Here is a 12,500-nt window from a genome sequence, read left to right on the forward strand (position 1 = left end):
GGGCTATAAGAACCCTACGGCGCATGTTCTCCTACGTCAAGAGAAAAGTAGAGTTTCCCAGAGCCTTGGGTCATGTGCAGACATAAGATCCGAGGCTCTGGTGACGAGAATGGTACGAAAACTAATATTTCAAAAGAAAAACTCTACAATTTCACGTGATATATCGATGAATTCCATAATTGATGAATCATGCAACCGTACGGAGCAAACAGACTATAAAAGAAAGGGACAAGATTACCGCCCAGTGTCGTTCATCCGTAAAGATCTCGCTTTTGGCCACATCTATTCTGTTCCAGGCTAGCGCTAAATTTAACTGCGCCAAAGGACTGGAACTGTTAGCTGTCAAATAAGCGCATAAAAAAAAAATTATAAAGAGATTAAGTTTTTAAAGAAACAGTGGTACTAGGTCGGTGGGGAAGCGAAACAGAAGTGGCTTTATCATCTGGGTTGAGTAAATCCATTTGTTTGCATCAACATAATTTGCGTTAACATTTTTTTACTTAACTAGGAGATCATGAAGAAGCGAACAACAGCCCTATATTCCTGTCACGGCGTTTTCACAGACTGATTTGTTTTTGGATTGAATTTTGTGCGAACGAGACTCCCGCAAGAGCCCGATGACCAATCACAAGAACGCAATTTGACATCATAGTGTCATCAAACCGGAACTGCCTTTGTTTTTTTGGCGGAAAAGGTATTCTAAAAATAGATCGGTCTGTAAAAATGCCGTGGCTCAGTTCGGAGTTGTTCGTTCCTAGTCATGGGCTCCCACTTAACCTACAGTCTTGGAAAACTTTATGTTTGGAAATAAACGGAAACTTCTCCCCAACGACAAAAAAAAATTCTCGTCAATTGTGCGCCGAACGAAGCACAACACCAATGCAATTAACATTACATGCTAATCAGTTACGATTGGAATGAGCTCTCTATCTCGCGAGATGACACGCGTGCATGGCTTAGTCACTCGCCCGACCGTGCCCGACGTGTCGGGATTTTGCTCGCAGGCGATACCAGCTGATTCCCAGAGTCTCTCTTCCTCTCGTTTCAGGGCACAGGAAGAAAAGAGACCCGAAGGGAGTTATATACGACTACCTAACAGTACCTTTGACCTGAATCTCTAAACCTGCCTTTCTGCTAACTCACTGGCTGCCTTCAACATGACGTATGAGAAGAGAGAAATTAACAAGTTAGTATGCAACACGACAGGACTGTTTACAACTAAAAACCTAACACAATTACTTGAGAAGTACAAAAACACCCTTACCATACCTTTCAACAAAGCCTTTAAGATAGCACGATCGATATCCTGGGATATGTTGGTTTCATCATCAAGCCTGTAAATGGAGATCTAAAAATACCCAACAACAGCTCAGATATCTCATTTCAGCTGAAGATCGAGCGTGTAGAGGAACGTTGTGTAATTCATATTTAAGCTATATGTAGGTAACGAAGCCAGTTTGGGACCTTGTCGCAGTTATTCAAAGATTGACAAGGATGCGTGGCCGGGAATTGGCAGTATATTTTAGCTACAAATCTTAATTTAACAAAGAAAAATATTTCAACTACTTGTAATCTAGGATTATTGAAGTGCGTCCGACAGTCGCTTTGAAAGCAAAGGAGAAGGGTATGAAAGTAACAATCGTATAGGGCCGAAGTTTGGAGGATACAAGCATGTACTTCTTGAGAAGGTTTCAATGAGTGCCGAGTACTACGACTCATGCTGGTGCGTTCTATCTGATTTAAGACCGGCGGTAAGCTGTGGTGAAAATAACTACGCACCTTTTTGGAGGAAACGATACAGCAGTGGTATTTTAGCTAGAAATTTCAATTTAAATCGCAACGGAGAAAAATTCTTAAAAAAGGGAACCGTCGAATTGTCGGAGACATAAGAAGGGGGAGGCGTTCTTTTCTTTTGTTCCCAAATATTCCCAAAATTTCCGAAGGTAAAATATAGCGGTTTTCAATTAATTAGCGAATTGCTTTGATTTTGCATTACTTCACTCAGTGATTGGTTCAAATTTTCGCGCCACTTTTTCAAACAACCAGAAGTAAAACCAAAACCAATCGTGGCTCGCGCGTGCACATTTTTCCGCGCTTTGTGTCGGCTACATGCAATTACTTAATTTTGATTGGTTTACTGGATTGTCTCCGTCCTTTTTGATTGGCCAAAGTAATTACTTTGGTTACGACACCCGACTGAAACTTGCTGTAACCATGGCTATCATCGCTTCACTCACCATTTTCTCGTCTTCTAGTAGTTGCTCAATCATCTTGTAATGTGCGCTAACATCTTCTGCTTTCTTAAATTGAAACACATCTTGCACCTTGGCTCGGACTTTGTCTATATAGGCTGGATCGATGGTGTTTATAGAGAAATTTCCTTCGCTGGAAAATCAAAAAAGCACTTTTAATTAGTCTTAACTTCAACCCCAACTTCCTGAACAGACTTTGCAACTTGAAGGGCAGCATCAGAACAAATGAGAAACAAATCCATGGGAAGTTTTAATACTCTTTGCGACACATCACGTCCGAATTTCAAGCAAAAAGTGCCACCTAACTCAGTGAGATAAATTAAATCTAAGCAAAAAGTGAAAACATTACTGAACGTAAAGAGGCCAGTTTCCCTGTCTGTTTGTCAGCTGGGTCAAACAGTTGAATTAATCGAATTACCATGCATGAGATACCAAATTCAGTAAACCATTGTTCACTACATACAGAGTGTTTTCAATCACGTGATCAGTAACCTTGTTTTTCCACTGAAACAAAGAAAACGTTTGCACGATAATAGAGCTCAATTCCCGGAGGATTAGTTGGGGACACCAACAAGGCCACCGTTCCATTGTTTAGAAACACCAACATGGCCGCCGTGACGTCACGTGAAATCACTCTATACAGAATCTTCACACAATATTTGCAAAGGGTAGGAAAAAGAGTTCCCATGTTGTAGTCTGACCTGGTGCCCGTTTCTCGAAAGTTTCGAAAACTTTTCGGGCCTGAAAAGCCATTCTTGAACCTGCCAACCGCTTGTTCAGGAACGCTGATCTTTTAACACGTTTTCAAGGTAACAAAACGCAAACTGACTGTAAAGTTTGACGACTCAAATCCTCTCCATTCTTCAGATACAGAGGGAATTGTGAAACCCGAAAATGGCTCGCAAAGTTTCAGGACTTTCGAGAGCCGTGCCCCTGTTCTTTTCAGAAAGGCTTACGAGTCAACGGGACTTTGCCGAGTGCTGAAAAATGCAAGCATATGTTCCAGTCTCTTTACCCTCCCAAAGTTTTTGGTCCATGACGTGAAAAGGTTCTTGCAATTTGGTTTGCTGGATGCACCGCGAATAATCAATGACACCAGATTGTGGCAATTGTGCGTGATGGGCCATTTTCGGGTCTAGAAACATGTGGACAAACAAGCCAATGTCTCGGCTGATTCCTACCATTTCTTAATAGTGTGGCTGTAAGCATAGGCGACGACATCAGCTGCGCGACCACTTCCTTCCACTACCACAGCTGGGATTTTCTTTTTTATGAGTTCACACATGGTACGAACAGTGTTGGGACCACCTTCCAGAACCAACAGCACCACAGGCACACCAATAGCACCTAAAAGACCACAATGTTCATTATTAATCCTGTTTATAACACACAGCAAACAAGACATCAAAAATTAATATAACCTGTGACACAGCCAAGTAAAAGTACTAAATATATGACTATGGTAAAATGACGTTACTGTGTTGGTTTCTCGCAAAGAGAACCACTTGTCACTTCAACCTTCCCTCAGGTCAAGAATATTTAATAGCTGTCAACTTTACTTTAATAATAATATTGTAAACATTTAACACTAAAGACTGCAATGCCGTGTAACGATCTATGCCTTACGTTGGATCAACACAAACAGTGTTCGGACAGATCAAACAACGTTCACGAAGGCATTCTCTTCAAATGGAACTATGGTTGGCCAAACTTAGCATGATCAGCGCTCAAACTAGAAACCCTAACCCTAACGCTAACCCTAAAACACAATGAGCCTCAGTGACAGTTCACCTATCTCCTATGTGTCGTTAGTCATTCTAGAGTTATAAGATCAGATTGTGCAAAGGCCACATCACAAACAATAGCCCTTGTCACGGTTAGTTTTTCTTATTTGCATTACAATGTATTCTAGCATGTATGTGAGGCAATTTCGGGCTATTTTCTAGTTTTAACCCAAAATTGCCTCACACCCATGTTAGATTACATTGTAATGCAAATGAGAAAAACTAAGCGTGAAAACGGCTATTGCGACAAATGGCCAAAGGGCAACCCTCAACTGATCATGCCAGCACCATTAAGAGAGAGTTGCTGCAATAGATTTATTTATTTATTTATTTATTTACTTATTCATTTATTTACTTATTCATTTATTTATTTATTCATTTATTTATTTATTTATTTACTTATTCATTTATTTACTTATTCATTTATTTATTTATTCATTTATTCATTTATTTATTTATTTATTTATTTATTTACTTATTCATTTATTTACTTATTCATTTATTCATTTATTTATTTATTTATTTATTTATTTTAGGACTCACAAAAAAGTTGTCTGTAACTGTGCTGGACAATGAAGCTCAAGACTTGACTGATGAGTGATTTAGCAGGTGTCGGTTGCTTTTGAAGTTGGTATTGGTACCAGTATAACTAAGACTGTTGACTAGGCCTGACAATAATTAAAGAACCAAAGCCCAGTATTTGTGTGTACATACAATGATGTAATGATGCCATTAACCTGACTTGTTAACCCAGTTCATTTAAGGTAATTCCTTAGTATTGCATTGCGCATTCCTACTGCGCACGATTTTTGCCTCATTATCGCGCGCACATGAGCACGTGCGCATACAAAACGTAAGAGATTTCGCTCAAACTAAACCCGATAGCGAAACAAATGCTCCTTTTCTCTCAAACGAGCACGGTGACCCCCGATTTTTTTTTCAGGTATTTGCTAGGAACAGTCTAATAAAGAACATATTTGAAAAACAAATAAAGTTTGATAGTAGAACATGAATTTCCGTACTTGGTGTATGTTACCCAAGGCGAGGACTTCAAGCTAACCACGGAACTGTCCCAAAAAGTGCACTATTCCCACAACCAGGGAATCAAAGTCGGCGTAAATGAAGCATTACTGCTTATGTAAAGAAAAGAACTGCTTTATTTTCAAAATAAAATTTTGTGTCTTTGAAGTAACGAAGACTTAATTCTGTATGAAGGTGATTCGAATTTTTAACGCCAAAACAGTAAAAGTACCCCATTTTACGAGCCTGCTGACGCGTAAACAAGCATGGTGACCCCATTTTTTGATTGCATTTTTTTAATGTTCATATCATGAATGTTAATTATGCCAAGTTTCCAAAAACGTTTGATAGTAGAACAATTTCAAGGGAATTACCTTAATATTTCTATTCAAATGTGTTTTGCAGCATATCATACAGTACCATAAATTACCTGCAGCAGATCTTGAGTCAGTTTTGACTTTCATCACTGCTTCCTCAAATCTTGATCGCAGACCAATCTCCACACCATACTTCCCTTCAGTTCCATTATCCACCAGCAAGAAATGTGAGTGATTGGAATCCAAAAGTGCTCCATTGGATTTTTGAACATTTTCCATGCGATACATAGCAGGGTACAGACCATTCTGGTCCTTAAAGGATAAAAAAACCAAACTCTACTGTTCAGGGATTTTGTTGCATTAAAATCCTCATCATTTATACAAATCCTCGCTCCCAAGTTTTGCATGTAAAACATAAAGTGCTACTAAGACCAAATCGTTCAGATTTTGAAAGATAGTGTAATAGCCTCAGTGTGATTGCCTCACACTTAACTGGCAAGATTTTGAGCTTTAATTTTTATCCAACGGCTGTTTACTTCGAGTGTAAGTTTTTGGCTTTTAAGGTCCGCCTTTACTCACATTCAAACTGACCGATTGGACCCCAGAGGGTTGGATCTAGGGAAATGTGACATTAATTTTACTCACTATCTTAAAATTTCAGTGTGTAAATGCAGCTTATTTATATGTATGCAAAACACAAGTTCAAAGTCTGCAGTCCTATGCTGAATCACAATGAAATGATATATGAAATGGATCATATATGAACTGCAGATATGAAATCAAGTGAAGCTATGAAGTCCTGAATTTTTCAGGTTTCTTTATGCAATTGCAAAAATTGCATTCATAACCGCGAGGATCATAGCATCACTTGATTTCATATCTGCATTTCATATATGATCCATTTCATATATCATTTCATCGTTGATTCATTCCTCACAGGAACATTAGAACCCACAAATGACCAGCTCCTAACGTCAGTGGCTTCATAGCTCAGTTGGTTAGAGCGTCGCACCGGTATCGCGAGATCACGGGTTCGAACCCCGTTGAAGTCCTGAATTTTTCAGCTTCTTTACGCAGTTGCAAAAATTGAATTCATAACTGCGAGGATCATAGCTTCACTTGAGGTTCAAAAGTGTTTGCTCAGTTCCAGTAGTAAATTTGGAAATTCACAGATATCGGCATTTTTGGAAGGGATAACCAGATACTACTTACTATAGTGAAAAAACCTCTCAGGCAGAGATGTTTACTAACTACAAACTGAAAGGGGCTATATCAAGAAAAAATTCATGACACTCAAAATGCCCAAAAGTAGGAGGACACATTGCAATAACTTGATCAACATAAACGAAATACAGCAAAAAGAAAGAGAAGCATGGTTGGACAGAAATGGACAAGATTGAAACGGATTGCATTTGGCTAATCTTGAAAAACATCGGCCCATTGGTTTCAAGTTTATGGAAAAACACCTGGATAAAGGTGATTTTTTATCTGAATCATCTTCTCAGTAAAGGAATTCCACATTGACCATTTTTGAGTTTTAAATTTCTGAGTAAGTAAAGATTTCTATTAAACACCCAAAAATAACATGATGTAGCCCCTTTAAGTTTTTTTATTACCTTTGAAGCTATAAGAGAATCCTTTCTGTCAACAATTCCCCATGTTGCAATTCCAATCACATTGACCTTGTCTTCACTTCCAAATGTCATTTCTTGTTCTTTCACAGCTTCACCAACATGCTTCATTACACCAGTGTTTGTTCCACCTTAATTTATTACACAAGACATCTTTTTTTTTTTAATTCATTGAATGCAAATTATCTATCTCGTGTTTTTGGGAGGTTCTGCTTTATTGCCAATGTTACAGTTTAAAAAACTCACAGATAACAAGGAACATGTAAAACAATAAACAAAATAAGACAGTAGCAAAGAAAACAATCAAAGAAAAGATTCCCAGCTATTTAAAATACAATACTGTAACAATACAATACATACTTCATTGACCACTCCCAATAGGGGCTTTTCAGGGCCAATGAAACAACGAAACGACAGAAAAGAACAACAACAACTGTTAAGAATCCCAACTGGCTCGAGGCAAACCAGTTGGCTATTTACAAGTGCCGCTGGAAAGTTGAACTAGGGACTACCAGGATCAAATTCAACGAGTGGTCAGAGCGGGTCTTGAACCCGAGATCTCCGGATCTCAAGGCAAGCACCCTAACCACTGGGCCACACTGCCTCCATAAATGTACATAAAATGGTAAGCCCCAGGAAAAGATTTGGTAACTGTATAGATTAACAGAGATGACTAACTAAAAGTTTTCAAATAATGCTATCATTAATGTTCTCTGGAAAGGATCAGGGCATCTGCAATTTTTGATTCCCAGGAGGTCCATAAATCTGCATAATCACAATAATATTACAAACCTGTGATAATCCATGCACTTGTGGACTTTGCAGCTTTGATCAGACCTCTTCTGAAGACTTCCTTTAACCTGGGTTTCAGGACAAAACTCTTGGCTCCTCCTGTTACAGAGATGACCAGATTTGGAATTTCAAGATCCCACCTCTCCAACATCAGCTTCAGGATCAGCTGGACGTCAGTGTCATGGGATAAACGAACATACTGCAAAATAAATATAAAAACTAGGACATTCACAACATTGAAGAGATTTATTTATTGATGGTGACTTGGGGATACTTGGAAAAAATCCCAGTGCTTCTTTGCAGGAGTGAAACCTTTGATTATGTTCCATTTCAACAATTTAGACCCTGGCAGACTACAGCCAGATATTCCCAGAAATGCAACAACAACAACAACAACAACAACAACAACATCAACAACATCTTAAGTTTATTTCTTGAATTACTAATTCAAGAAATGATTGTAAATAATTATTATTTACAGGTGGACTCGCCTGCAGATAACTATTGCTAATCTTGGTAAAGGTTATTCAGTTTATGTAGAATTTTTATTAGTATAATGCTTTTTTTCTTGTTAAACATATTTACGTGTATTTATAAGTGAAAATAGTCTGTGAAGGAGAGAAGGAACTGTAGACTGAATTACCGTAAATGAAAGTTTGTGGGAAGGTTTCTAAGTATCAGTTTTAACTTTGGTTGCCAAGGATTTTACTTTAATACTAGAAATAAGCTTGTGTAAGTCAATAAATGAATCTTTGTCATCAAAAATACTGAGCGGATTTCAATAAGCGTCACAAAGTGTCCTCCAAATGCTGCTCTTCAAGTAAGATAATTACAAACTGCTGCACTTCTACCATGACCTAAAAATTACACTAACCATTACCTTAACCTTATTGCTAGAAATAGGTAGGAAATGGCTTAAGACTTAAAAGGGACACTTGTGTTGGATTCAAGCAATAGAGGACTTTTTCCGTATTTACATAGAGCTCTTCATCTAAACACGAGGGGGAGTTGGGAGAATTTGAGACAGTTATGCAAACCCTCAACGCAACTGTCTTGAATTCTCCCAACTCCCCGAGTGTCCAGAAGGGAAATGAAGGGAACTGCAGTTCTTTTAAATATTAATTGAAACAGATTTTCTTGATACACACTCATATTTCCTACCAGCCAATCAAAACACACGTCTGACAACACATAACCAATCAAAAGTTGTGTGATGTCAAAGCCATGTTTACATACTCTTATCTAAACACAGCTATTGACCAATGAGAGTGCACATACTATCCTAATTATTTTATAAATAAAAAGTGGGCTTCAGTCTAATTCCTCGCATTTCAGGACATAAGTGACTACAATGAGGCAATTGCCTAATGAATGTTAAGTTTAATGGCCTCAGCTCCTACAAACAAGTCTTGATCTACTATTAAAGCTCAGTGGTAGCGAATCTCAGCTACTAATCGGAAGGTCATAGGATTGACTCAAGCAAAGGAGCACTCAGATTTTTTTCCAAGTATTCCTTAGTAACCATTGATTAAAAAAATTCTTCATTTCATTCATATTTGGGGCCTGGGGGGGGGGGGTTACTTGGGTCACTTTTTGCTGGGTATGTGCCCTGGCCTCTCAGAACCCCTTCCCCTTTATAGTTGATTTTATGGCCAATTATAGACCCCATCTTAGTCACTTTTGGGTAAATGTAATTTTAGCATCCCCAAGTCAGTCACACAATAATGACCACGTCTTTTTTTGGAAATAAGCGTTGTTTCATATGGTTGTTAAGTGATAGTGTTGTGGAGTCATTCGTTCTAAAGAGAGTGTCTTCAAAGTATTGAAACTGTTGAGCCACCTTAATACATTTACAAAAATTAAAAAGACCAACCGGAACTCTTTTTGTCTGCCTTCCTTGGCCCAGAAAATCAATCTCGCCATAAGCATCAGTGGGAAGCTGTCGTGTGCACCTCTCTGGAGTCCATTGATCACTGCCAGTGTCCTCCCTTGCTATGTTATCATCATGAGCTGATTTTGCTCTGCCACACTTGCAAACAGTGCCACTAACATAAAACAAACCCTTTTTAGTATGAGACCAGAAGTCTGATTACAATGTTTACAAAGTGCAATGATCTTGCACATATTTATTATAATTATTATTATTATTATTACTATTATTATTATTATTATTATAAATAATTATTATAAATAATTATTATAAATTAAGGACATTATTGTCAGTGATGTTAGAGCTCAATAATTATGATAATGACAATTTTAACAGTGAGACAATTAACAATGTTCCAACTTGATTGTAATGTTCACAATGAATCAACTCCCGTATGCAACTGGAAGTGAGCTGTTTTCCCTTTTAACTTGTTTTAACACAATCAAATTTACATTGCTGAGTATTTTTTCTCCACTAGAGATGATTAGTTTAAAAGGAGACACCACTGCCCTGGCACGCAAAATTGTCTCTTCCGGTTGCCGCCCCCGTCTCAAAAACTCGCGTGCTTAAGCTCCCTATTGTGTTTTGTGCACTGTCAAGGCAAAAAGAGAACAAAAACCTACAACAAAGAAATTTGTCGGGTTTCATAACCATTCCCCTCTATTAACTATGTTTAAATATATGACAGGACCTCCCATTATTGTTATTGTTATTGTTATTATTATTATAATTATTATTATTATTATTACTATTATTATTATTATAAATAATTATAAATAATTATTATAAATTAAGGACATTATTGTCAGTGATGTTAGAGCTCAATAATTATGAAAATTATTAAAAATAATTATTATAAATAATTATTATAAATTAAGGACATTATTGTCAGTGATGTTAGAGCTCAATAATTATGATAATGACAATTTTAACAGTGAGACAATTAACAATGTTCCAACTTGATTGTAATGTCCACAATGAATCAACTCCCGTATGCAAAAACTGAACTTGAATAGTACAGTCAAAACCTTCAGATGATTTGCTCTGATGGCATGAAATCACAAGTTTGTCACTGAAAAATGATCTGTGATGCATGTTTTATGATAACTAAGGGAGAGCTGCCTGAGTTTACTGAGAGAATAGACCTTATTCATAAATGGCGGTCACATTTATAATTCTTTTGTCCACGTGCAAATTAGCCTACCAAGCCTCATTTTAAAGCAAGAATTCTTTTCAATTCACTGTATGGTATGGAGGCTTGGTAGGCTAATTTGCACTTCGACAAAAGAATTATAAATTGACCGCCATTTATGAATAAGGTCTATTGGAAATGCATTATCACCCCTCAAAAGCCAATTGTAATACAAATCTTAGATTGATGTTTCCAACAGGACAGACAAATGATAATCAACTCAGTTAATCATTTGTGCATGTATGTAAGAGCAGGAAATATTCTGTGGATGCCAGGTTCATTAACATTGAACTTACACACTATCAGTAGTTTTCTCGCTGTCCTTAACAATCTTGATGCATTCTCTTCTTCGAAAGGTGCCTCCAATCCATGACTTTTTGTTCTTCTACAGAAAAGAAAATTGAAATTGCCAGCTTCGAGGAACTGGAGAATGTACAAAAGTATTTAAGTTGGAAATTGACTTTCTCAGTAGTGTAGAGGGTTTCAGGAACAATAATAATTATTATTATTACAATCATTATCATTATCATTATTATTGTTATGGAAATAATATGACGGCAATCTTAAAAAAAAAAAGGCTGAATGTTAAATTGTAAAATTATAAATTTTATGTAAAAAGATAAAGGTATGAAAAATGAAATTTTCAAAACAGGTATGTGCAAGTACTAGTCTAATAGGCCCTGCATCTGGGAAAGCCAGTCCCTTGGTAACAGGAACTCCTAACTATTTTGCAGGACTAGAAAAATTGTATTTGACATTTAATGAATAGCTGTATACCTAACATTTTGAAAAACAAGGTCAACTTACCAACTTGTGGAGAGAAAAAGAACTACCATTATTGTCAAGCTCAAATATTGGTGAGAATCTTTCTTTCATGTTTTACGTACCACAAACCAAAACAAAGTCAGAAGATGATAATTTAACATTTGCCTTTAAGGTGAAAGGAAACAGACTTGATCTTTCTTTTAACAGTTTTACCCAAAAGTTTTGGATTCAAGTCACACGATCAACAATGATCAAAACATTTATCAACAAGAAATTTAGACAACCTTTACAGTACACTGAAACCAAACCAACAGACAGGCAAATTAAATATTTAAGACCGCTGAATCAATATTAGCATATTTAAATATCAAACTGATTTTTTAGTCAGAAGGAATTTCCAAAAATCAGGAATAAAGTTAATCCGAAAAAATTTTCCAGACTTCATGCCAAAATTTCCATGATGATTTTTTTTTCTTGAAACATTTTTACTTGTTAACAAATTAAAATTTATGATTGTTGGTAAACTAAAACATCTGTTTTGAGGCCAACAAAAGCAAGGGAAGTCATTCATATTTTCCCAGAGTTGAACTATAAACAAAATAAATTTTTTAGTACACTTTTTCATGATTTTTTTACAGGATTGTTTTTGTTAAGACATAACTTTGGACAAATAACCAATTTATAATGATTTCCACAGATAATTTTTGAAAGTTGCACAAAACAACTAGAGGGGTACTGGATGAAACAACCTAGCGTTTTCCCAGTTTATACATTTGCGTTCATTTTTTCTTTGCAATATATGACCTGCAATGATTTA

At 36.8% G+C, this 12,500-nt stretch overlaps 1 protein-coding gene across 5 annotated transcripts in view; it reads right to left on the reverse strand.

Annotated features, from left to right (window-relative positions):
• Nucleotides 1–12,500, reverse strand: part of LOC138012608 (transient receptor potential cation channel subfamily M member-like 2) — a 56,063-nt gene that overhangs the window by 36,333 nt on the left and 7,230 nt on the right. For all 5 annotated transcript variants that reach the window (XM_068859424.1, XM_068859425.1, XM_068859421.1 and 2 more), the window contains 9 exons: nt 11,215–11,303; nt 9,670–9,841; nt 7,797–7,995; nt 6,990–7,135; nt 5,487–5,685; nt 3,434–3,599; nt 2,238–2,385; nt 1,270–1,348; nt 239–339 (listed from right to left, as the gene is read on the reverse strand). In XM_068859424.1, the coding sequence (XP_068715525.1) occupies nt 239–339; nt 1,270–1,348; nt 2,238–2,385; nt 3,434–3,599; nt 5,487–5,685; nt 6,990–7,135; nt 7,797–7,995; nt 9,670–9,841; nt 11,215–11,303 (1,299 nt within the window). The remainder of the gene's footprint in view (nt 1–238; nt 340–1,269; nt 1,349–2,237; nt 2,386–3,433; nt 3,600–5,486; nt 5,686–6,989; nt 7,136–7,796; nt 7,996–9,669; nt 9,842–11,214; nt 11,304–12,500) is intronic.

The sequence above is a fragment of the Montipora foliosa genome, chromosome 8 (genome assembly GCF_036669935.1).
Source record: "Montipora foliosa isolate CH-2021 chromosome 8, ASM3666993v2, whole genome shotgun sequence".
NCBI classification, from domain to species: Eukaryota; Metazoa; Cnidaria; class Anthozoa; order Scleractinia; family Acroporidae; genus Montipora; species Montipora foliosa.